Source organism: Bacillus rossius, chromosome 3 (assembly GCF_032445375.1).
Source record: "Bacillus rossius redtenbacheri isolate Brsri chromosome 3, Brsri_v3, whole genome shotgun sequence".
In the NCBI taxonomy this organism is placed as follows: Eukaryota; Metazoa; Arthropoda; class Insecta; order Phasmatodea; family Bacillidae; genus Bacillus; species Bacillus rossius.
In genome coordinates, this window is record NC_086332.1 from 31,977,301 (window position 1) to 32,004,366 (window position 27,066).

The 27,066-nt window shown below is 42.1% G+C and overlaps 1 protein-coding gene across 1 annotated transcript; it reads left to right on the forward strand.

The window, feature by feature from the left end:
* The first annotated feature begins 1,315 nt into the window (after positions 1–1,315).
* Positions 1,316–25,154, forward strand: LOC134530472 (cysteine sulfinic acid decarboxylase). Its single transcript, XM_063365302.1, has 8 exons — positions 1,316–1,419; positions 3,626–3,930; positions 7,485–7,719; positions 8,845–9,064; positions 12,427–12,574; positions 20,147–20,375; positions 23,277–23,471; positions 24,320–25,154. The coding sequence occupies exons 1-8, from the start codon at positions 1,351–1,353 to the stop codon at positions 24,491–24,493; spliced, it is 1,575 nt and encodes a 524-aa protein (XP_063221372.1). The 5' UTR covers positions 1,316–1,350; the 3' UTR covers positions 24,494–25,154.
* The last annotated feature ends 1,912 nt before the right edge of the window (positions 25,155–27,066 follow it).

Here is a 27,066-nt window from a genome sequence, read left to right on the forward strand (position 1 = left end):
CCTCAAAATCGTTTTTTTTTTATCTCCACCCTGCAAGTGCTACCAAACGGGGCCGTCGAGAGAAACCAAGGCCCTGGGGCAAATAATAATGTTTGTTTTTTTAATCTAAGAACTTAAACGTTACAGTGGCCATAACTGAAAATTTTACCTGCGAGTATTGCATAACTTGTAGGTTTTCAGTTAATTATATTAGGGTAAACTCATGCATTAAAAAAAAATTGCAACTCAATAGGCCCCCCTGGTGCCCGGGCCGTGGGGATTCTGCCCCTCTGCCCCTCCCTCTCGAAGGCTCTACTATCAACGTGAGCAGCTACAGGTCGTGTACTCGTCTCGAACATGGGGGAGAAACTTCAACTGCCGAGACTGAGACCTAGTTTGTTGATGTAGTTTTGAGCCCAACCGCTAGATAGTAGCTTTCATAATACATTGCTAACATAGCTACATTGATTATAATAAGTAATATATAAGCTATTATCAGGTAAACAAACCAGTGAAAATTAATTCACTTCATTTTGGAAGCCACATATATAGTGGTTTGTCAGTTGCGGATTTAGACAAAAAAAGGAGGGGGCACAGTGGTACGTGATTTACCCCCCCCCCCCCCCCCCAAATAAAAATAAATAAAGGTAAAATATGCACTGGATAATACGACTTCTAAAGTAATAAACTAGGTCCAGACAACCGGTGCCCCACACAGAAGTCAATCCTGGATCCGCCCCTGTGGTGTGGCATACCAGAATTTTTTTTGCTTCTCCTATGCATTTATGTAGAACATTTACCTGTTTTACGCACAGTTTAAAATTGTTTGGAAAAACAATCAGACGTCAAGTAACCTAACTGAACCTCTATCCCGAGTTTATTTTCTAGTACCAATAGGCCGACATGTATTCCGGAACATGTCCGGTTTTCCGCACCTCCTCCCTCCCTGTACCGGCACCCAGTAGCGGATCCAGAGAGGGCGGGGCGAGGGGGGGGGGGGGGCTAAGGGGCTCAAGCCACCTCCAAAAGCATCTGGGTCCACTACTGTTTTAGTGTTTGGCTTGATAAAGCCTAGCGTCAGCTGGGTCAAGTCCCTCCCAAACCAAAATCCTGGATCCGCTACTGCCGGCACCTCAGAGGTAGAATCAGGGAACAGCTGATAGACGTTTCTAAATCGTTAGTCCGTCACGCTAACCACAACACCACGACGACAGTTCGCTGATAGACGTGTCGACAGGGAGAAGGAAGTGCTGCGGTGCGTCAGGGCCAGTGGAGGGAAGGGTGTGGGGGGAGTGACGGAGGAAGAAGGGGAAGCCCCCTCCGCCCGCGACATAAGAGACGGCGAGGTGCAGCGCGCGCCCAGCCGCAGCCATGCCGGTGTCCGCTGAGGTAGCTGCGCTGTCCTCGCTGCCGCAGATCCAGCCCTGCGCCGCCGACAAGGTAGGTGCTCGTGGGCGATACATATCGATACTAGCGCACATCGATATTTACATTCCCGTGGCTCCCGATCAGATCCCGATTTACACCAGAAAATGCAACAGCATTTGTATTGGCGCAAACGTAGTGAACTGTATTTATAACTATACTGATATAAACTGCTTTAAATATTATTTGGACTTTACCTCTCTTCAACAGCGAGGTCATTAGAGGCGATAAAATATGTAGACATTGCCGGGATTCCAGCGCGGTGTGCCTAGCGGTTCATACATTTTAATATTTTTTTTACTAAAACGTTGTGTGGATAGTTACCACAGTTGTTTGGTTAAAAATTTCTAAGCCGCGAAACATTTATAAAAGTGGACGTAATTAGGAAGGGGGCAGACGGGGCTTGTGCCCCGGGCGCCGTATTGGGGGTAGGTAGGGGGACCACTAAACTGGTTAAGTAATTTTTATTTTATTGAATATCGTAGTGTTATAAAACAAAAAAAGTTGGAGGGCAGATGAACTGAATTATTTGTATTGAAAGTTAGCCTACATACATGTAGGCTACGTATATCGTCAAATACTTAAAAACTGGTATTTTCTGCGTACTATCTAACTCTCACTGCAAATACTGCAAATAAATATATTTATTTACCATATATGTTGAATCAAAAATATTTTAATAGTGAAATTAATATGCGATGGCGGTATGAGGTGTTGCCGGGAAAGGTTTTAGTTTGGAAAAGGTTTGGTTGGTTTGGAAAAATGAGGTGTCAAAATGAATTCTTGCCCGAGGGGAAACTAGTCTAGTTACGTCATTGGCATATGCCTATTAAAACACAACTAAAATTTAATCAGAAAATTAAAAATAATTAAATTATGGTTACGAGTTAATAAATGAATAAAGAATTAGCATGTGAAGGAAAAGAAATTGTAAGAAATAAAAACGTGTACTGCACTTACCAAACCTTAAATTTAGAATTTACTTATAATTCTAAATGTCAGGTACTAATATCTGTGTAAAACTACCTTTTTCGATTTATTGCACAACTTTAATTATTGTTTATATAAATTTTTCAGTAATTTCCTAAATCTATAAATCGGTGTCGAATTTCGTTTTCTTTTATCCATTATTTCCTAAAAAAAAAAAACACTGCGTACAAATAATGAGATGTTTCTCAACATTTGTATATGCTGATCACTTTCCAGATTTACCGTCTCAAATGTCATTATTATCAACGCTATTTGAGTCTTATGTCGGGATGGGCGGAGAAAAGGGAATTTTGATGCTCGCCTTAGTGAAAAATTTTTTTCTGTAAACAATATTTATTTTGCCGTTGTGAACACCCAACGATGCAATGTACCTACACTAAGTAAATATAGGAGTGAATCTAAATATTATAATAATTATTACATATCAAAATCAGGTAGATATTTGGGTGTAGCCTTGTCGAGGGTCACTGCAGACAGGCACTTATTATTGGAAAAGAATATAAAATGTCTGCAAACAAAGCACTTGCCTGGAATGATCTCCAGTTACCGTAGATAGACTAATCCGGGGCATGAGGCGTCCTCTAGACGGTTGTTGGCTTCTGGCCACAATGCGTGGTGGCGAGGAGGGGGCGACTGAATTGTTGCCCATTGGAAGGGCAGCCCATCCAATTTATGAAAACACGCTCCTTTAAGAGTTTAAATAATCCTGAAACCTTGCCCCTTGGATGGGCAGCCCATCAGGATTTTTCTAACAGTAGTGTTTTTGAAAGGTTGTCTGAATTGTTGCCCCTTGGAAGGGCAGCACATCAGGATTTTTCTTACAGTAGTGTTTTCGAAAGGTTGTCTGAATTGTTGCCCCTTGGATGGGCAGCCCATCAGGATTTTTCTGACAGTGGTGTTTTTGAAATCTTGTCTGAATTGTTGCCTCTTGGATGGGCAGCCCTTCAGGATTATGCTGTCAGTGGTTAGTTTGTAAAGTGACCTAACCTAACCTAACCTAACCTAACCTAACCTAACCTAATCTAATCTAATCTAACCTAACCTAACATAAACTAACCACTGTCAGAAAAATCCTGAAGGACTGCCCATCCAAGGGGCAACAATTCAGACAACCTTTCAAAAACACCACTGTCAGAAAAATCCTGAAGGTCTGCCCATCCAAGGGGCAACAATTCAGCTCCCCCGCGTGGAGCAAGGCAGCTGAGCGAGTGTGCGCGGTGTTGCCACGCAGGCGTGCGAGGCGGCGCCGGCGACGCCCAGCGCGGCGTGGTTCGCGAGCCTGCCGGACCGCGCGCGCCACGAGCGCTTCTTCCGCGACATGACGGAGCTGCTGCTGGAGGAGGCCGTGTTCGAGGGCACGAGCCGCGCCGGCAAGGTGGTGGAGTGGCGCGCCCCCGGCGAGCTGCGGCAGCTGCTGGACCTGGAGCCGTCCGCCGAGCCCGCCTCGCACCAGAGGCTGCTCGAGCTGGCGCGCGACACCGTGCGCTACAGCGTCAAGACGGGCCACCCCTACTTCCTCAACCAGCTCTTCTCCAGGTGACTGCCTCCATCACACCTACTTCCTCGACCAGCTCTTCTCCAGGTAACTACCTCTACCACCCCTACTTCCTCTACCAGATCTTCTCCAGGTAACTACCTCTACCACCCCTACTTCCTCAACCAGCTCTTCTTCAGGTACCTACAGAAAGTCCTCTATCACACCTACTTTCTCAACCAACTCTTCTTCAGGTAACTACAGAAAGTCCTCTATCACACCTACTTCCTCAACCAACTTTTCTTCAGGTAACTACAGCAGTACTCTACAACCTATACTTAAACAACCAGCTCTTCTCCAGGTAACTACAGCAGTACCTTTAACACCCCTACTTCCTCAAACAGCTCTTCTTTAGGTACCTACAGAAGATCCTCTACCAGGTCTTCTCCAGGTAAGTATAGCAGTACTCGATCACACCTACTTCCTCATCCAGGTCTGTCACACCTTCTTCCTCAACCAGCTCTTCATCCGATTCATCCTTCTTTGGTACATTATGATATTTAGGTTTATTTTAAAGGTTTCCAGTAAAGATCCTTAATAAAATGTTTCGTGATACCATAAACAAGTCTTTCGGAACTACATATTTGCTAAAATATTATTTTGTTTTCATCTCCAAAGGCCGAAAATTCTAATTTTTAACACTGAAGTGGTTTACATAACTTTTATGATAGCAATACTCTGATTATTTTAATGTTGTAAGGGGCGTAAATTGTCTTTCATTTGATGTAACTCAACGACAGGTGTGACACCACGAGTTAAACTGGACCAAAAGGGGATGAGGAAAAAGGGGTGCAGGGTAAGGCTAGAAGGGAAGGGGATGGGGAGATAGGAGGGCGCTGGATTTGCGCTCTTCTCGCTTGTCTCCTGCCAGTAAGGTCCTACACCGACAGATAGTTCCAAGTTTTTTTCCTATCTATCGTCTCTTCGTTCGCTCAGCCCTGTACAAGAATGCTAGTCTCTGTAGCCTCTGTATAAGCTCTTCTCTACCCGAGGGTCGAACCAAAGACCACACTCGCGAGCACCCGTCGCACTGCGTACCGCGGTCAGGCTCGGAACGTCTACGCTCTACACTACTTCTTAGTTACTTAAAGCATTTTTAGCGCTGTCGGTAACCTATCAATACTATTTTACTGCACTGCCAACGTCTCTCTTTACCAAACCATTTCGTGTTGTAGCATAACGCTACTACCATCAACTTTGCCGCGCCGCCAAGCGATGTGTCAGCGGTCTCGAACACAACGTACCGCGGAACAAACGGAGTCGCTATGGCGGCGAGTCTCGACAAATGTACAACGTCGGTACCTCTACAGTCTTGAAACCAAACTAATCCTCTAATTTTATATTCCCTTACACTGTGAAGATAATAAGTAAGTGGACTATTTCCCCAATTCTGTTCAATTATTCATTGCTGTCACTGGCTTAGACTAAATAAAATGCCAGTTTACGCAATGAAAAATGTTTTTGATCTTTTCGTGCAGGAAACTTGGCAGCGTAAGACCGCAACACACTTGAATGTCACAGTAGGTAAGCGAACATACAAATTGCGAGAATTCACCAACGCTACCGGGGGATTAAGTCGATATTATGTATCATTACTATGTGAAAGTTTATCAAGTTAAGACTTGGTAACATACCTCATTGTATTTGTAATATGTCTGCAAAGGCAAAATTCATTGTGATCACAATTTACTCCGTATAAAATAATGACTGTTAAAACAAAAGTTTTTGACCACGAGTTATTCACGAGGTTGTCCGAATTTTTAAACGTCAATAGACAGGAGCGACTTCTTCAGGACTGGGTAATCTGGGCAACTGTCATGGTTTGTCTAGATTTCTGTGAGAAATGATGGAAAATCATGGCAAAAGGAACAATAACATTTTAACTAGCATGTAATTTTAGGTGCTGGTCATAATTTTTCGTATCAGAAAAAAACTTTCAAAGATTTTACTGTCTCGAGTAATGACGAGATTTCAACAGTGTTTGATCGTTAGCAGTTTTAAAAAACTAACTCGAGTAAATATTTATCAGGAAAGAATATTTAAAATTCGTAAGCCAAATTAGCAGGACCACAATCGCAATTCAAATTCCAGGTTGGCTAAAAAATGTTGTTTCAAAGAGTTTAATTTTAAGATTTTTAGGGTAGAGCCCCGGAATGTTCTTTTCTCTGAGGGATGTTCCTTTCGCCTTCCCAGACCCCTGGTAAGTTCCATATCCAAAATACAGTATGTCCATAAAAAAAAGCCCCGTATATAAAACATAATATTATTAACTGTAAGCGGTGTAGAGTTTTGGTTCAAGGTCACAATTAAAGAGTAACTCAAACAGTTTTAGATTAGCGCATGCGCGAGTACTGCTTTGTTGTTTTCTCGCTTGCAGCGTCACCTACGCAAAAGGGCGACTCCTGAGCGTAAAGAAGTTTGTGTTCAGTGAAGCTGTAATTTTAGTGCAACTTTCGTTTCGTTTAAAGTTTAATTGTGCTCCTCCATGTGGAAAAAACATCCGCCGCTGCTGTGAGCGATTTGAGACGATAGAGCTCTTTTTCTCTGGCTCCCACGTTCACCTGACATAACGCCATGCTTTACAAAAGATCGTGTCTACGTTCCGCCGCTACCTAACGATTTGCCAGAGTTCATACACAGAACTGAAGAGGCTATTGTCTCCATTACTCTAGCGTGAGAGTAATATTGGACTTTAGGTTGGATGTGTGCCGTATAACTAAAGGTGTACATAACTAGGTTAGTTTATCTTCAGCGTTATGTATGATTTGTTAAACTGATATAATATGCCACTGAAACTGGGACACTCTGTATTATGGTTATTGACAGGGCCCAATGGCGGCTCCAGGAAGACCTCGGGCAGGGCTGTCACACACAGGAGGATGCAGTTAATAATCATGACATTGCCCTTGGGATATTCACAAAATCAGGGCCGGCGCGTCCATATAGGCGAACCAGGCAACCGCCTAGGGCGCCAAGTAGCTGGGGGCGGCGCAGCACGACACATAACTTCTGATATAATATGTTTAACGATTATTGAAACTAGATGAAAATAGAATTTTGAAACAGTTTGGAATGTTTATATTGATATAAGTAATTATTTAAAGTCCACGGTGACCTGTTTATGATTTGTAATATGTAAAAAAGTAAAAAAAAAAAAACATAAGCTTGCTTACATTTGATTGTTGACAAAATCTTAGGCTTATGTGATGTATTTTGAGGCAAGGAAAATTTTTTTTTGGGTGTCCGGCCGGGGGGGGGTGGGGGGGGGGGGGTCAATGAAGGTTTTTCGCCTAGGGCGCTAATTTACCTTGCATCGGCCCTGCACAAAATATATGGTCTCAAATACTGAAATTTAGTATTTTCGTACAAAATTATGATTGAAAGAAGAGTTTAGCACATTAACGTATTAAAGTATTTAAGTTAACATTAATATTCCCTACAAAGAAAAAAAAAAGTAAAATTTGGGCTCGGAAGGGGCTATCGCCCCCTGCGCCCTGCCTCTGGAGCCGCGCTTGAAAGGGCCGCCAAGTAGTGAGCGACCTGCCCGTGTTTGCAGCGTGGACCCGTACGGCCTGATGGGCCAGTGGCTGGGCGACGCGCTCAACCCCAGCGCCTACACGTACGAGGTGGCGCCCGTCGTCACGCTCGTGGAGGAGGCCCTGCTGCGCGAGATGCGCCGCGTCGTCGGCTTCCCCGAGGGCCGGGGCGACGGCGTGTTCAGCCCCGGCGGCTCCGCGTCCAACGGCTACGCCATCAGCTGCGCGCGCCACCACCTGCTGCCCGAGGTCAAGGTCAGCGCTCTTCCCCTCCTCCGCTCCCTCGCACGACTCACCCCGAACAGGCGAGCGGGTCGTTACCACAACGCCGAACGTACAATAACGCCGAATACCATAACGCCGAATGTCAAAATTGACCACAATGCCGACAGCTAGAAAACTGCTGTGTACCACAACGCCGAAAAATGATTTTGCGGGGAAGGGGGGGGGGGGGGGCCACAGGAGCAAAATTAAAAACAACTGAATGAATTTGTGTGCTAACCTTACCTAACGTAACCTTTGTGGCAGTCATGCAATGACATTTTTCGGCGTTAATGTATTTCGGCGTTGTGGTGATTCGGCGTTGTGGTACACAGCAGTTTTCTAGCTGTCGGCGTTGTGGTCAATTTTGACATTCGGCGTTATGGTATTCGGCGTTATTGTACGTTCGGCGTTGTGGTATTTAAGCGTCGTGGTGCGTCCCCCAGGCGAGCTCGCCAGTCTTTTGTTTAAGACACATATTTTGAAATACACTGTAACTAAAATTAATTAGATAAATTACTCAGAATTTAATGTTAATATTATTTACTTTAGTAAAATAATCAAGGCAAATGTTAATAAATAATAAAAATTAATAAATATAGCAACACTTTCGTTTATTTTTTATACGTGTTAACAAGTGCATTTGAATTTTTCACACAACAGACAGCGCTAAAAGTTAAAGAAAACCTCTCTCTTTATATTTTTAATTTGTGAATTTTTAATCTTTCTTTTAGTATTCGAATTTGATCAAATAACTTCGCAAAGACGGTAAATAATCAGTTTATCGCTGAAATTCAATTTTGATTACGTAAGTTGTTATAATTCATTGAAGATTATTGAATGGAACAATTAACAAGCAAAGTAGTTTTTAAAGAGGTTATATATATATATATATACTGTATGTATATATAGGTGACTTACAACCAGCTAGTATTCAAATAGTAAAGCTACAACTTATCGTTGCGTGGTGTCGCACAGAGACTTGGTTTTCGAAGACGCGGGTTCGAATCCCTCGAAAATGCTGGGGTGGTACCGGCGCGTGGTGGCACCCGGGCGGTGAGACCGGGGTGGCACTGGCGCGCGGTGGCACCCGGGCGGTGAGACTGGGCTGGTGCGCAGACGCGGGGACTGCACGGCCTGCCGCGGCTCGTGCTCTTCACCTCGGAGGACGCGCACTACTCCATCAAGAAGATGGGCTCGTTCCTGGGGCTGGGCGCGGACAACGTGTACCTGGTGGCGTGCGACGCGCGCGGCCGCATGAGCTGCGCCGACCTGGAGGCGCAGGTGCAGCGCGCGCTGGGCGAGGGGGCGCGCCCCTTCATGGTGTGCGCCACGGCAGGTGAGACATGGCTCAGCAACCACGAGGAAAACATGTCGATTTTTAAACATTATTATATAAATAAAAATAATATTTACCATTACGAGTGGAGGAAAACGGGTTCGTAAGAATAGCCCAATTAATACAGTTTTATTTGATATTATTATTTAATTTACTTGTTAAAACACCACACTTAAGAGGCCACTCCAGTGTTTCAGGGGAACTACGCAACCCGCGTTAACCTCATAAGATGCAATGCTATTTTCATTTTGCTTATAACTTATTAATTATATAGATTTCGAAATGATGCTTGCTTGATATGTAAGACAACGATGCTCTTATCAAAGCCCCTTTCTTCAAAAACGTGCATAAATTATGGTTCAAACCTAGACAATACACTTATGCATATTAGTAAAGATTAGTACAAAACCATAATTTATGCACATTTTTGAAGAAAGGGGCTTTGATAATAGCATCGATGTCTTACATATCAAGCAAGCATCATTTCGAAATCTATATTAGTTAATAAGTTATAAGCAAAATGAAAATAGCATTGAATCTTATGAGGTTAACGCGGGTTGCGTAGTGCCCCTGAAACACTGGAGTGGCCTCTTAATGTCCGTTCACAAATCACTAACTATCTGTCCAGTCCACAGTTTACACTCCTCACTAGAGCTAGGCTCGAGAGTGGTTCGCTCCTTATCTACCTCGCACCTGTCAACACACACACAGTCTCGCGCCACTCGGTCGCTCTCTCACAGTCCCGTCGCTTCGCGTCGCACTGCTCGCAAAGGAATGTCTCTCGCCTCCCTCGCCGAACTTGCACTTCACTCAACTCGCCTGTTGGAACTCACGCAGAGGCCGGCGTCGCCGCTTTTATACCTGTTGGTTGTCCGTCTGGAACGGACTGGAGTGGCTGTGACGTGTCGCGACCCGACGCTCGAAGCATCGCGAACAGCGGCGCTTATTCACGCCACTCCACGCGGTGGCCTCAGTAAGCCCGTGGAATTTCCAAGTCGCCAAGGGATGGATAACAGCACCTAGGAAGGATAATGCGGGGGCAGGGGGGGGGGGGTGAATAAATGAATTATTTTAATAATAAATTATATTATATCATTACGTTCTTCTCCTTCTAGAAACAATAAATACAAACATGATAATTGAATGGAATGTATTAAAAATAAATAAATTTCAAAATTCACCACCAAATAATTGTGTACAATACACATTGTCAATACTGTAGTACAACTAGAATTAATGAAAATAAATTGTTTACTTAAAACTTTGTTCACTCGCACACTTGTCGTAGTACTGACGTAAACTTGAAATGATAGTAGGTATGTGTTGTTTCCCTGGTATTCGCCCACTGAGACTGTCGACAACCACCCGTTGCCTGACCGTGAGGTCTAACGCACAGTGGCTAGTGGGTCTGAGGCTCCGGGTTCGATTCTCGACTCTGACATTTTTACATTTGTAGCGAAAAAACCTTCCATCTGGGTAAATCTAACTTTAAGTTGCATGCAAATAATTAATAATAGAAATAAAACAATTAAAGACTGGAGTGATATTATTATTACGGTTGGTAAAGTATAAATTCTATCATTACTAAAAATATATATAAATAATCAGTACGCATTCAATATTAATATAAACACGTGTATAAAATGAATATAATTTAGTAATTTAATCGAGATAAATTTTAATCAATAATTGTGCTGAATGTTTGTTCTAATTTATTAATTTTAATTATTTATTAAATAATAATGTACCTAATAATTTATAATGCAAACAGATTATATATACGAGAAAATTACCTCACAAAATCTGGCATGAAAACGACAAGGAGACTTCTAACCTTCCAAAGACACTCCCTGCGAGAGACAATGGAAGCTTACAAGCAACCTGACATCGTTATACGTACGGGAACATACCCTCACTCAAGGGCGTAGCCAGGGGGGGGGGGGGTTAAGTGTTTAACCCCCCCCCCCTCTTAGCAACAAATCTTTAAATAATTTCTTATTCATCACTCAAATAAATTTCATATTAAAATTAATAAAATTTGTATTTACAATATTTAAATTTAAGTACCGAGAACTGCTAAAATAGTACTATTTTACACCTTAAAATCCAAATTTTTCCGGGGGAGGACCTCGGACCCCCCGCTTTAATACACAAATCCTGGGTACGCCACTGCGGCCTCACTTATATAAATATATACTTGTGAACATTTATGAACACAATTTATATCACTAATATTGACACTAAATATAAGTGTTAATGATATGGACCAGCATTCAATATCGATCATTTAATTCTGTGAAAATTTTGTTGCATGGTGCGAGCGCATCGCAAATTTTACACTCATAATTTTTTTTTTTTTCATAAAGTGCCTAAAGGGAACTATGAGTTAGAGAAACAAGTGAGTGTGGTGAAGACTTGTGTCTAGCCGCTGACAACTGTGCCGCATCTTCGGCTAGCCTCGGGTATGCTCGGCACACCCGACACTCCTGACGAAAAAAGACGGCGCGGAAGGATGGACAACTCATGATAACCAATGGCCAATGGTCAATTAGGTTAGGTTCAGGGGCGTAGCCAGGGGGGGGGGTTTAGGGGTTCAAACCCCCCCCTTAGCACCAAATCTTTAATTAATTTCCTATTCATCACTCAAACAAAGTTCATATTAAAATTAATAAAATTTTTACCATTACAATATTTAAATTTAAGAACCGAAAACTGCTAAAATAGCACTATTTTACACCTTACAATCCAAATTTTTCCGGGGGAGGACCCCCGGACCCCCCGCTTTAATACGGCGGGTGGGGGGGGGGCAGCTTCTTAACACCCCCCATACACAAATCCTGGCTACGCCACTGGTTAGGTTAGCTACATTATAAATACTTTAAAACATTGTGGACGGTTGATTTGGTTAGGATAGCTACATTAAAGATACTGTGAAATCATGTAAACTGTTTCCTAGCGCTGGATAGCTACATATTAAAAAGTTATTTGCTAAGCAAACATAAAATGATTTTACAGTATTTTTAATGTAGCTATACTTACCTAATATAACCAACCATCCACAATGTTTTAAAGTATTTATAACGTAGCTAACCTACTGAATAATTCTTTAAATTTCTTCTTGCTAATTTTAAGAATGACATCTTATAATTTAAAGGCAGTTTATTTGAACACGGTAACTGAAAGTGTGAGCGCACAAAAAATTGTTGTGGTTGTTGTGTCGTTCATGCGCTGTCACACTCACGAGCAGCGGCGTGAATTCCCGAATGAAGCCGAATATGCGGCACAGTTGTCAGCTGCTAGACACAAGTGTGGTGAAGTCCCTGCGGACAAGTGTCGACGCGGCGTTGCTGGCGTGCGCGCAGGAACGACGGTGCTGGGCGCCTTCGACCCCATCGCCGAGGTGGCGAACGTGTGCGAGAGGCACGGACTGTGGTTGCACGTGGACGCCGCTTGGGGCGGCGGCGCGCTGCTGTCCCGCCGGCACCGCCATCTGCTGCGCGGCGTCGAGAGGTGAGTGTGAGTGGCCGACCGCAGCGCTCTACGGCGGCTCCGCGGCACACTACAAGCCGCGGCCATAGCTCCCAAAAGCGTGCTTGTGAAACGGGGCTGTTGAACGTAAACGTCAAAACTATGTTGTATGGAAAACTTTCTGTGCATTTTTTTTTATTTATGTGAAACTTCTAATGCGACTTCCAACAAGGTTGCGTTAAACGTTTAACGCTACCATGGAGGGTGTATGAAAGCACTGTTGCGTTAAACGTTCAACGCTCCTGGGGAGGGGGAATAGAAAGAGACAGAGCGAGAGTGAATGCGTGGCACTCGAATAAAGTTTGTCTTAAAGAAACAATATGAGTTCACTAAAAATCAATTTCTACCCCTTCCTATTTTCATTTCCACATTACGAAGTTTCACTTCTTCCGCGCGGAGGGACTCCACGCACTATTTTTGAAGTGAAACTTCCAATGCGACTTCCAACAAGGTTGCGTTAAACTTTTAACGCTACCATGGAGAAAACAAAGAAACAACATGAGTTCACTAAAAATCAATTTCTACCCCTTCCTATTTTCATTTCCACATTACGAAGTTTCACTTCTTCCGCGCGGAGTGACTCCACGCACTATTCTTTTTTTTTTTTTTTTTTTAAGTTTTCCGCTTGCTGCATGCATACAGGCCAGCATATGGGCAGGGTACGACATGCAAGCACCCCATTCATAGATGATTTGAGTCGGTTAAAACCCACACGTGCTCAACTCCTACGAATCCTATAGATTTGCGCCCTTGCTAGAAACTAATACTGGACAGCATCGGTGCGATGCATAGAACAATATATGCCCGGTATTAACGATGCATATGTTTAATAAATGTGGTACCAACATTATACAACAAATATAGCTTTATTTCCTTTTAATCATTATACATATTTATGAGTGGAACCCCCTCCAATGCTTCAAATTTCCTAAAAAGGGATTAATTATGTTTGACACCAGATATGGATAAAATATTTTTGCAATTGCACTTCTTGCCGCTAGGTTATTTTTCACACTATCCTCTGTGCTGTTAGTATAGAGCTGTCAGGTTTTAGTTTCTAGTGTTTTTGGTATGTTGTTTATTACACACCAAAACACACTATGCGTTTTAACCGGAGCCTTTCACAGTTTCTACTCGGTGATTTCTTCTATATAAATTGTTTACATGATCGATTTTCATACATTTACATATAATATTCTTGAAAGATCTGCGTTGTGCACTTTGAGAAAAGCGGCCGAAAGAATATTCGGGTAAAAAAATTAACTGTGGAAGTTTAAGCTGCAGTTTTTTAACTGTCACCGTCCTTTGTTAGACCGCGCGTGGCTCAGTAGTATAGGGATGGCGGTCCTGCGCCTGGTGCCGGTGCGTAGTGCGTGGTGTGTGGTGGGGTCAATGACCGACCACCCTGACGTCAAGACGGCAATCTTGGATGACCTTGACGTTCCAAATTTTCTCAAAATTCCTAAAAATTTCCCTATTTCGAGGGGAAAATTCCCGTTTTTAGGGGAAATTTACAGTTTTATTCCTCAAAACATCAAAAATTCGAAATTTGAAATGCCTCAAAACACATTTTCCCTATAAAAAACTAGAATTCCTAAAAGAAGTTTAAATTCATAATCGAAAACCTCCCTATGACGCTGAGGTCAGGTATTGACCTTGACCATAAGCTTGAAATTCTTTAATTTTTGACAAAAATTTTCGAAAGTCCCAAAAATAAAAAAAAATTGTTTACTTCAAATGTTTAGTTACTAAATCCACCCCGGTCATCGAATCGATCTCGGCGAGAGTAAACACATAATTTAATAATAAAAATATTTTAAAAACTCTTACTGACAATGTAAATAAAACTCTAATAAAAATGTTGCTTAAGTAACACATACCATTTGGGATTCTATAATCTTCAGCCATTTAGAATAGTGACGTTACGGCCGCCATCTTGAAAATCCTTAATTTTCATTTTAAATATCGGGGAAAGTTTTAAACGTTATAAAAAATCATTCAATTAGATTTTAATAAAAAAACCTACTTCATGGAGTCCTCGGTTCGAACCCGCTGAGGTCATTCTTTTAAAAATGGCAATTGCTTCTTCCTCTCCGGAAGCCACCAGCAGACTGACCTTCCACCACTAATTCCAAGAAATATATTACATCGGCCAGTATGATGTCATTGTAGCAATATTGTTTACGTCAGCTGGAGGCCGCCATTTTGTTTCCCTACGCTAGAGGACCCTGCGGTCATATTAATTTAATTTTTACCTGCTAGAGTGCAGTAGTATTTATTACCTTGAAATCCGCCATCTTGAAATTCTGTATTTATTACGCTATAAATTCGGGGGAAATTTCAAAAATCATAAAAAAAAACCTCACTAATTGAAATAATGACATTCTATCCATTACAGAGATTTTGTTTCCAAGAAGTCTGTGTTTGATGCCGGTTTTAACACGTGTTACTGTGAGAATTTCTTTAATACAATTTTGACATGTGTGATTTATGTATTTAATAAAAAATTTATAGATATGAACATAAGTATGTATTTTTTAACTTGTTTTAACATAATCAAACAATTGACTTAACTAAATAAAAAACCAAACATTAAATGTTCAGTTTTCCTTTTCAAGTAAAAGCATGACTTAAACTTATATGTGTAAACGTTGAAGTTATAAAAGTATACTATTCCCTGAGATTTGAGTTGAAAATCGATTTTCTTTTAAAATTCAATTATAAAGAAGTCTTATTCATAAAACAATTATAAATTTAATTTACTAGCCCCCTCCTTCAAATAATTATGGTTACGGCCCTGATTCCAGTTGTAGTCGTCCAGGTGAAAAAGTTTCAGACTAGATACTCTTAGTAAATATATTACTCTACACTTGGGAATATGTTATTAATGCCGTGGCATTCCGAACATTAGGATGGATACCCCAAATTTTATGTTATAGAGGGGACATTAATTCAAAATTCAAAAATCATAGATAGCAGAACTAAGCCCCTTTAAAATTAACATTTTTGGAAGCTCTGCTCAAGATATGCTTTCATTTTACGAGTTTCAATCACACCAACAATAATAACATTAACCACGTTTTGTGATGTTTCCCAATTTGGGGGGGGGGGGAGAGAGAGGTTTCCCCCTTTTTACACGAATTCTTTGTCTGTGTTGGCTTTCTGTGACTGGTAAACGCCGTGCCGCAAGTTCTCGCCCAGTCGCCTGCCCCCATTGCAACATTGCAACGAGGTCTCGAGGTGGAGCACAGCGTGCGAGAGAGTCGCCATGCGGCTCGCGAGGTGAACGGCCCGAGCAGTTTCGCCAACTTCCCGGCAGAACGGACGGTCGCAAGGTCGGCCTTGGAGGCACAGCTTTCCCGGCGGCCTCGTCGCCCGCGTGGCGGAGACTGTGGGCGCCGATACGTCCCACGTTGCGCAGTTCGGCCGCGAGACGCCGGACTGGAGTCGATCAGATGCAGTTTTGACGGATAACATCTCAGCTCTCGGCATGTGGCTTTTGGTGGCAGTAGTTTCCTGAACGGAACGGAAGTCGCATGGAACGGAAATGTGTAACCACGGTGCTGTCATCTGTTGCGGATGGCGCGAACCAAAGTTCACAAAGCCAAAGGGAAACGTTTGTATTGACTGTTTAATGAATGCTAATCAGTTGGGCATTGTTTTAATAAATTTCCTTATCGTTCATTATGTTGTTGAAAATTCCGGTATGCAAATTGAATTATTTTTTAGTTGACGTAGGTGCTCCGGCAGCGAATTCTAGCGGCGGGTGCAGAAACTACGTGTGATGCACGTTGAGAAATGTAGTTGAAATACAAAATATCACCCTCGGCATTATTTTAAAGAATTTCTACGTTTGATTTCGTGTCCGAGTTTCGTATTATAAGTGTATTTTCAACATAAAAACAACGTGAATTTGCTCGTTATCCAGGTTAGCTGTTACACATATCTGACGATTACTGAAAGACTCGCTTTTTTCCTAACCTAACTAAAACTAAGTGTAGGATCCTGATTAGGGAGGGACCTAAGCTTTCTTAGGCCGATGCTATACGCCTAGTCTTGCTAGGGACTAGCCATGCAGGGAGAGGGTTGCATGCATCGTATGCTTTGTGCGGGGATTGGCCAGCCATGGCATCGATTTATTCCATAACTACCCTATCTTAAATATACATTAAAACTATGTAAAGTTGGGTCCAGGTAAAACTTGTATAGACACAGGGGAAACCCTGGGAACAGACGTGGGGGGTGCAATTTGCATGCATTAAGTGCAGGAGAACACGGGAGACAGAAAATTGTATGGATGAAGAGTGGTCGGATTTTTATTATTATTTTTTCCTAACCTAACTAAAACTAAGTGTATTTTGGAGGGGTCCGGGTTACGGAGGGACCTAGGTGCGTCTCAGGCCGAAGCCTATACGCCTAGTCATGCTGGGATTAGCCATGCAGGGAGAGGGTCGCATGCATGTGCTAGGAGGAGATTGGCCAGCCATGGCAACGATTGGCGCCATGACTAACTCCCCTCACTCTTAAATCTAGGCCCAGGTTGGGCCCAGGTAAAACCTGCATAGACACAGGGAAAACCCTGGGCACATTCATGCGGGATGCAAATTGGCATGCATTACGTGTAGGAATTTACAGGAGACAGAGGATGGTCTGGATGACGTGTTGGACAGAGTAGAAAAGAGTTTACCGTGCGGGGGAGTGGTCGGAATAAAACGTCAGACACTCGAACAATCCCGGACACATCCGAAGTTCGCCGCTTGCTCGTGAAACTTTGTGGTCGGGGAAAAAAAATTACGAGGAACATTAAATTACGGTTTTAGAGTATTTTAAATGTCTTTGACCTAACCTAACAAAACTTCCGTTTTAGTTATGATCATCTAGACATGCCAAAACTTAACCTTCCTGAAAAATGAAATAAATTACATTTTTTTTTTGTAAAACACATAACATAACCTCCGTTTACTTTTAATACAAAACAAAAATGGGTGCATGAAGGCGGATTTTTAGAACGTCTGACTCAGTGACATTGAAGTTTAGGCTTTTCGTTTAGGAGCACCAAATATGTCATCTGCTACTGATTTTCATTAATTTCCTAAGGTTTACAATCAAAAAAATATAGCTTGCACTACCTTCCTTGGGATGAATGTAAACTTCATTTAATTAGTTGCTGGCCTGAAACCGGTTAGAAGATCCTCCATAAGTTATCAGTTGGATATAAGTACCTACTAAGTACACATGGCCTACGTGTATACCAAAAGTACTTATAGTAAAATCCTAATACGTTAAATTATTCCTTGAAGAAGAGTATATAAAACTACAAGACAGTAAGCGCAGATAGGCCTAACTGATAATTTTTGGCTGAAAATAATATTTGTAGATTTCATTTTAATTAAAAATGTAAAAACATACGACAGATCATTCTGAGAAATTTCTCGCTGTTTCTTTTGGCATTTCCACAGCTTGTTAGCTTAGATATTGTAATGAAATTTTTTTAACAGGATAGGTACATATTATTACAAGCAAATATATATCAGCTATCAAAACGCACTATTTTTTCTACCAGTCCACCAGATGATATTGTTTATACTTAAATCTAGAATATTTAGTGGGTCTCAGATGTGTGTGTGTGTGTGTGTGTGTGTGTGTGTGTGTATGTGTGTGTGTATATATATATAAATTTGATATCATTGTTAACATAGTGTTTCGTAAAAAGCGAAAGCTACTGTAGGTAATAAAAGAATGTCCCAGTTATAAAATTAAATGTATCAGCTGTAAGCGTTGTAAAGTGTTGGTTCAAGGTCACAATTAAAGACAATTAACTCATACAGTTTTAGATAAGCTCATGCGAGAGTTCTACTTTGTTTTCTCGTTTGCAGCGCCACCTTCGCAAAATGGCGTCTCCTGGGCGTAATTTTCGGAATTAGTAGAGGATGAACCTGTAAACTTTATTTGGCCAAATGATGGCGCCCCTCCTCTTTGGAATCTCTTTGTACGAGAGTGGATGAACGTCGAAATACCTGGCCATTAGATTGGTCGTAGGTACCTAATGGTCGAAATGACAGTTCTTTCTCTGATTTCCACGTTCACCTGACATAACGTATTTCTATTTTTTTTTTCCTTTGGGAGCTTTATAAAATATGGTGTCTACGTTCCGTCGCTACCTAGTGATTTGCCAGAGCTGAGACACAGCATTGAAGAAGCTATTGTTAAGAAAAACTAGGTTTCAATTTGATGTATGATTTGTTGTAGTCTAAATTAAACTGTTTTAACATACCATTGAAACTGAGACATTCTTTTAAGGACATCTTGTATTACGTGGCTTGAACGGAGGTATTTTTTTATTTTTATATTTAGATCATTACATTGGTTCAATATAAAAATAATGTAAGAGACGAGCAGCTGGGCGGATGTGAGGCGAGCGGAAAGCGCTCTCGCGGCCGTGAAGGGAAACACCTTGAGACCGCGGGAGAGCCTCGCTGGCTCCACTCCCCACAGTCGGTGAAGCGACTCGCGCTGGAGCCTTCACGCTGCAGAATGTGTGGCTTGCGGGCCGGAGGTCGGGCTAGTTGACCTTGTTCACCCTTTCTCGACAAGGATTGTCTTTTTTACTGTCGAGCCCCTTCAAGCATGGGCGTTTCAAATGTCCGTAGCATCACAGGAAACCACTTGTGCTTAACGGTTCTTTTTTTTTTTACAGGGTAAAGCGCATGAAGGCTACTATTATAAAGACTGGGCCACCTTCTTTGGTCTTGCGCGAGAAGGGACGCTGACTCAGGCCAGTTAAGGCTGGGTTCTCAATTTAAAAAAAAAAATCACAAGCGAGCGCACAGCCGACCACGCCCACGACTTGTGCGAAATCGGTTCACAATTGAAATCTTACTGTTCATTTCATCCAGTGAAATTTTACGATACATCTGACATCTGTTGGCAGTGTTAGTAGGTATTAACTACCAAATGATTATCGCGTGAAATCTGACCAGCAATTTGCGGTATCAATTTTTCAACATATAAATAAATAAGGGTTATTTATATTATTTTAATTAATCATTTGGTGGGAGCAATTTCGTGAGTGAAGCGGAAGTCGTGTGGAACGGAAATGTGTAACCACGGTGCTGCCATCTGTGGCGGATGGCGCGAGCCAAAGTTCACAAAGCCTAAGGGAAACCTTATAGTATTAAGGCTACTGTTTAATGAATTTTAACAAGCTGGGCAGTAATATTTGTAGTCTTCTTATGTTTTTATCGGAGCCGTTTCATTTTATAGTTTAAAATTTCGGTCTGAACATTGAATGATTCGATAGATGACGTAGGTGCTCTGGCAGAAAATTCCAGCGGCGGTTGCGAAAACTATGTGTGATTCGCGTCCAGAAATTCAGTTTAAAACATAATTTGCGTGCATTTATCACGCTCGGCGTTGTTGTAAAAGAATTATGCGTTAAATTTCGTGTGCTAGTTTTTTTTTTCTAATGTTGAACGTGTCTTTTCAGCACAATGGTACTGGAGGTGGGGTGGATTGTGGAGGGGGGTGACGTAGCCTCCGCCCGTGTGTGCGCAGGGCGGACTCGGTGACGTGGAACCCGCACAAGCTGCTGACGGCGCCGCAGCAGTGCTCGGTGTTCCTGGTGCGCCACCAGGGAGTGCTGGCGGCCAGCCACTCGGCGAGCGCCGAGTACCTCTTCCAGAAGGACAAGTTCTACGACACCAGCTACGACACGGGCGACAAGCACGTGCAGTGCGGCCGGCGGGCCGATGCCCTCAAGTTCTGGTTCATGTGGAAGGCCAAGGTACGATGATGCGCTCAGGGCCGTGATAGGCGTGCGCAAAGAAGGTGCCACATGTGCCTTCTGCCTTGGCACTCTACTAGGCTAGCATTTTGTGTTTTTGTATCGCACAACAGTTATATTTAAAAAAAAAAAAAAAGAACGCCTGTAACTCAGTACACGAGATTGAAGTGAAACTCTGGTAATTTAAACCACAACTCGTATGTATATCATAAGTGGTAAAACGTCAGAGAGAAAGAGAGAAAGAAAAATAAAACTGTGCGTATCACTGTTTCTTCAAACATGCTGCTGCAATTTTTAACACGCCAAATCTCTGGACGAAATATGAAATTAATAACAGGTAGCGCTATCTATGCTGGTTGAAAAAAGAAGGAACGCGAGCGCGCTGGTAGCAAATATAATATTTAATGCGTTCACAGCTGACTGTATAGGATACCTATATGGATTTTCTGAATCAAGCGCATGCGCAAACTCTCTGTCTTGTCCTTTAATTCATATATCTCCCGCCGTATTCGTTTTTTTTTTCTTTTCGTGTCAGAAATGTTTCACGACTATTTTTCACGAAAACGTTGCATTAAAATTCGCCCTTCAAATTTTACTTTTATCGTGCTCTTCACTTCAAAAACTTAAAGAATTGTGCGTGAGCTTCTGCACGAAATAGTACGTTTTATTTTATTTGTGAACTATAGTAATACCTAGCAATAATTTGACAATGTAAATATTTAAAAAATCAATTTGAATAATTTTTTAAAAAACTTGTTTAGAAATTAGTTTACGTGCGATGCACGTAATATTAGCTCAGTTTTTACGAAACCTTCCACAAAATTCCAATACTACCGATTACAATAACTTCCATAAAAACGGCCAGAGCTATACTAATTCTTTCACAGAACCATCCATACCTGCTGGCATGGAAGACATTCCAAGGAAACTTCCATCGTATGATAGGGGCTTAAGAAATTACAGTAAATTTACGGACTTAACAAAAAAAATTCCACCTAAAAAAAGAAGAGAGTAGTATAGGATAGCCAGTCCGGCGCCAGGAGTGGGAGTGTGGTGTGTGGTGTAGACAATGACCGACCGTCCTCTGACGTCACTACGGCCATTTTTGGGGTCAAATTTAATAAAAATTCCTCAAAAATGACTAAAAATTCCGAAATAATTCTCTATTTCTAGGGAGAAATTTTAAACAAAATTTTCCCTTTTTATTCCAGTAAAATTAAAAAAAAAAAAAAAACGAAATGTTCCAATTGAGACTTAAATTCCCCATGGGCAAGCCTCCAATAAGCCTCTGGTGGGGAGCTTTGACCTTGACCTCGACCGCCTTCGTGGCACTTTTCGTTACGGCTGCCATTTAAATTACACAATTATTATCCGAATTTAAAGGGAAAAATTTTAATATTATAAAACAATTAATAAGTAAAAATTTAAATAAAACTAGCCCGCCATCTTGGATTATGACGTCACACCCACCATCTTATATTCTATAACGCTGCACGTTTCGACATGGTCGCCATCTAGTATGTTTATGACATGCAATTTTCGTTACGGATGAGATCTTGAAAATCCGTAACTATTATCCGATTTTAATGGGATTTTTTAAAATTAATATATTTTAAATATTCCACCATTTAGAAAACTGGCCGCAATCTTGAAAATCTGTAATTATTATCAGATTATAACGGGAAAAAATTTTAAATTAAAAAAATATTTTGATTAGATTTTAATAAAAACATATTTGTATCATGGAGTCCTCGGTTTCCGGTGAGGGCGATCGATTAACAATGATGACGTATCCTTCCTCCACACAAGTCACTGGCAGACTGACCTCCCACCACTAATGCCAAGGTAGATGTTACGTCAAACAGTATGACATCATGACATACATCTATTTTCGCCTGCCTGAGGCAGCAATCTTATATCCGACATATTGTTTTTGTTTGCTAGAGTGTGCTACCGACATATTAGTTTAAATTTTTACCCGCTAGCGTACAGGAATCATTTATTGTCAGTACACCCACAATCTTGTCATTTGGGCGCCATCTTGAAGTTCTCTAATCATTAAGATAGAAATTCGAGAAAAATTCCAAAATGCATTAAAAAATCACTTCTTAATTTACTGATTGATTCGATCGATATCCGTCCTTGGTTCGATTCTTACTCGATGCAAAAATATATAATTTAATTAAAATTACCATAAAAAACAGGTTCAAGAAAAAACAACAAAATTACAAATACAATTCTTTTTACAGAAATTCTATCCATACAAAATAAAAGCAAATTATGACCATTTCTAGATGTCTGCAGTAATGTCCTGGCGCCGTACCGGCGTAATAACACCATATTTCGACTTCCTAGTTTTGTTTCGAGAGTCAAAACACACGCGGAAGAAATATGAATGTTTTTGCAGGAATGCTAACAAGTTTTTGAATGTTTTGATAATATACTAATATTATTGTTGTGGACCCATGTTCAAAGTGCCTGTGAATTCACGGAGATCCCTGGATAATCTGTAACCAATGTCGTTGGTAAACGTAAGGTGTGAACAGGGCCGAAACTAGGGGGAGGGGGGGGGGGTGGCAAGCGGGACATACGCCCCGGGCGCAAAGCTGTGGGGGCGCCGAAATCGCTTGCATTGTAATTCCTTCCCACTACAACTGGTAACTGGTGAAAAGTTTTTTTAACTTGCATGCCAGGAATTTCAAATTTCTAATCTGATTTACAATATAACGTCTCAACATAGCACCATTTTTTTCCGTGGGAGGGCCCCCGGACCCACCGCTTTATTGGTGTGGTATGTGCAAAAAAAAAAGGGGGGGGGCCCTCATGGATCAATTCATGCCCCGGGTGCCAGAGACTCTAGTTGCGGCCCTGTGTGTGAATGTTGCTGCCGATGGGCCGCAGGGCACGGAGGGCCTGGAGAAACACGTGGACACGGCGCTGGACACGGCCGCCCACTTCGCGGCCAGGATCCGGGACCGCGACGGCTTCAAGATGGTGCTCGACGAGCCGGAGTTCGCCAACGTGTGCTTCTGGTACGTGCCGCCCAGCCTGCGCGGCGCCGCCGACCAGCCAGACTTCAGCAGCCGCCTGCACAAGGTGGGTGCCTCACCCCCCTCCTTCCTGCACGGGGATGACCGCGCGACTCAAGGGTTTTGGATGCCGTCCAACTATGTACCTGCTTACAATTATGTGGATCTCGAAATTCCAATGATAAAGGTTAGATGTGGACTAGAGTTAGATTACTTTTTGACGTGACAACGTCTAATAAATCGATGAACGCCGGCTGCACGCACGAAAAAGTGTCCCGTTACGCAAATTGTACCCGTTACGCTCATTTTATATTGCTCTTTGCTAACCTGAACCTCCTAGAATTGCTGCAGAGTCCGTGGCGCAAATATATTATTTTTGACTGCATCTTGGTGTAGGGCAAGCCATTTTACCTTCACATCAACCTTGAAACACTACCATTCGTTTCCTACTTTTCCTATCATTGTCCTATCATTAACAAAATAACACAGATTGTAATAAGTAAAAAAGTAAAAAAAAAACACAAACCTGCTTACATTTGATTGTTGACAAAATATTAGGCTTACGTGATGTATTTTGAGGCAAGGAAAAAAAAAATTGTTGAGGGTGTCCTGCGGGTGGGGGGGGGGAGGGGGGAGGGGGGCATTAAGGTTTTCGCCTAGGGCGCCAATTTACCTTGCACCGGCCCTGGGTATACAACACAAGTACAATATCCAAAGGTGACTTGAGTCGGTCAAAACACACACACACGCACGCAGAACTCTCGGGTCGCGCGGTATGCTCGGTCTGAGCATACGGCAGATTCGCGCCCCCTGCAAGTTAGGCACTGGCATGCCAATAATTAGGAGAAAGTAGTAACTGGTTCCCGGTGGACGCTTGTGGAGTGGTGACGGTGACCCGTGTCTTGCGTCCGGCAGGTGGCGCCCAAGATGAAGGAGCGCATGGTGCGCGCCGGCTCCATGATGGTGACGTACCAGCCGCTCCGGGACCTGCCCAACTTCTTCCGCCTCGTCGTGCAGAACTCGGGCCTCACGCACGCCGACATGGACCACGTGGTCGACGAGTTCGAGCGGCTGGGCGCCGACCTGTGACCTCGTCTCAGCTCCGCCGCGGCCGGACTGGTTCCCACCCGGGGCACCATGACCTCTCCCGACAACAGTTCATGTCTCTGTCCCAATTATTTGTTTGTTCAACTTAGATGGCAAGTCAATCATTTAATAGCCATCATTTCAATTTCAACACATCGCAAGTTGGATAGTAAGCAAAAAAAGTACCTACCAGATTTTTAATATTTGACGATATACAATGTATGTATATTTCAATACAAATGAGTCATTTCATCTGCCCTCCAAAAAACAATATCTCTTTTTGTGTTATAACACTACGATTTTCAAGTAAATAAAAATTACTTTTTTTTTTCATTTAGCGCTCCCCCTCCAACCCCCCCCCCCCCCCTAAATGCGGTCCCCGGGGCACAAGCCCCTTCTGCCCCCTTCTGTTACATCCCAGTTCGCACGCCACTGCAGTGGACTGCAAGTCCAAATTCGGTTTCACGCAGTCAAAGTGAAAAAAAAAAAAAATGAAGCAAATGCTCAATTATGTATTTATTGTTGACGTGCGCAGGAGACAATGCCATGGCTAAGTTGGTTCTCGGCCAGAATTCTCGACTCTACTTTCGTTTGTTTTTAGGGATGAAAAGTCTTTGTTTTATGATCTTATATATATATATATATATATATATATATATATATATCCTTGAACATGAAGCGGGAACTGAAGTATAAGTGTAGTATTATGTACATAATTATTTAAAATGTATTAGTAAAGAGTTTATCTTAATAAATTATAATAAATGATTAAAAATTGTTTTTAATTATATAGTCTTCAGACTCTAGTTGTGTAATAAAAGTAATTATAAGAACATAAATCCTTGTACCAACGCCGTCCTTTCCTGTCTGTGATTGACGTCTTGTCCACAAGTTGTAAAGTCGTATTTCTGTCGGGACGACATGGTAATGGAGATATATAATCATTATTAACCCACATTTACCCAACCAGAGCTTAGGTTTCCTGCCCTTTCACCATACAATTATTAGGGACAAATTTTTATGGTGAATTTCGATAAAGCCGAAATAACACTGAAAAGCGTGTAAAATACACCATATAACGCCTAAATTTAAGTTAATTTACCATAAAGCACCAAAATGCAACAAAAAATAATGAACTTAATTAATATATTGAATCAAAATTCAACTCAGATTACAAAAATTGCAATCTTTTAATATATTAAATTCAATGAAGGTAAATTATTTAGTATGGAGTTAGTACCAAAATGTATGTACTCAACAGACTAGAAATAATTTTGCTATTTTTTTTATGTTGCAACTGTTATTAGTAACTAATTTTTACGTTATGATATTGGTACATTTTTCAAACGTACTTACACTTGTGATTTTTTTTTGTATTGTTCCCAGAGATAGACATGCTTATTACAAATTATGTTATTGTAAAAGTGCGTCACTTGTCAGTCCAAATGACACTGTTTTGGTAAAGTAAGTATCCTTGGATAAGTAAGTGTCTTATTTGTTGGTAATAGTGCTATCGTGATGAACAAACACAGTTCACAGAAATTAAAAAAAAAAAAAAAAAACAGTAACGCCGAAATCCCCCGTTTTAAAAACGAAATTAGGCTTTAAAATAAAACCACAACATCTCATGTCTGTTCAATGCGTTTTCAGTCTGTGAATGCCGAGCGGGTTCACGTACCCGCCCGGACAGAAATTAAGTTCATTAAGGGATTGCTCCCCTTTTTGTTTGTTAGCCCATCCCTCTTAGCCATAAGGCCTTACCGGCCTGGAGCCCCCACGGGCATGGATACGGATACGCCGTATACGCGAAACAGGAGAGGTGTAAGAGATCCAACTATGTCCAGAGACTGAGGCTACCCATCTCAGCTTAGACACCACCGTCACCCCCTGCCTCACTCAGCTAGCCAGGTAATTGGCTGCGTCCTTAGCACCCGCCCGGACAGATACATTCCGACCTTGCGGCCGGCGTTATCACGTTCCCCTCCCACATATGCGCGCCCTAACAGGGTAGGGCGGGAGTAACATTCCAGTTATCTTTGAATAGACATTTGCAGAGCTTTTAGTAAACAGAACTGTGAGGGATCGCTCCCTGTTGTTGATCGGGAGGGTGTTAGAGCTATGGTGCTGACCAGAGGCTGGGGCCACCAACCCAGCATATTCGCCGCCTCAGCCCCTCTACCACACTCGGCTGACTAGACAGTTGGCTGTGTCCTGAGCCCTAAGACTTTTATCAGCACTGCTGGAGCCTTCCCCAATCTCCCACATCACATCCCGCCCGGACAGCGAGACTTCCTTCCCGCGGTGTCGCGAGATCAGGCCTGCCAACCCTGGTCGCACTCCTTGTGCCCCGCCGTCCGCGAGTCGCGAAGCCGCGATCAAAACAATACTTGCTAGGTTACACCACATGGCGTAAATAGTACCTTTCCAAGCTCGAAAGCCGTGTCCAATGCCCAACGGCGTATAAAGATTTTTTTTTTTCGAAAAGTGATTTGAGAAAATAAAAAAAATAAAATTACAATTTGTGTATTGAAAAAAATACATCAAAAGAGGGTTTAGGCAGGTAGACAGTGTCTCCG

Excerpts from the sequence above, each read along its gene's own strand:
- LOC134530472 (XM_063365302.1), top strand. The coding sequence starts at position 1,351 with ATGCCGGTGTCCGCTGAGGTAGCTGCGCTGTCCTCGCTGCCGCAGATC. Across the intron at positions 1,420-3,625 it reads AGCCCTGCGCCGCCGACAAG|GCGTGCGAGGCGGCGCCGGC; the intron begins GTAGGTGCTCGT and ends GTTGCCACGCAG. Across the intron at positions 3,931-7,484 it reads CTCAACCAGCTCTTCTCCAG|CGTGGACCCGTACGGCCTGA; the intron begins GTGACTGCCTCC and ends CCGTGTTTGCAG.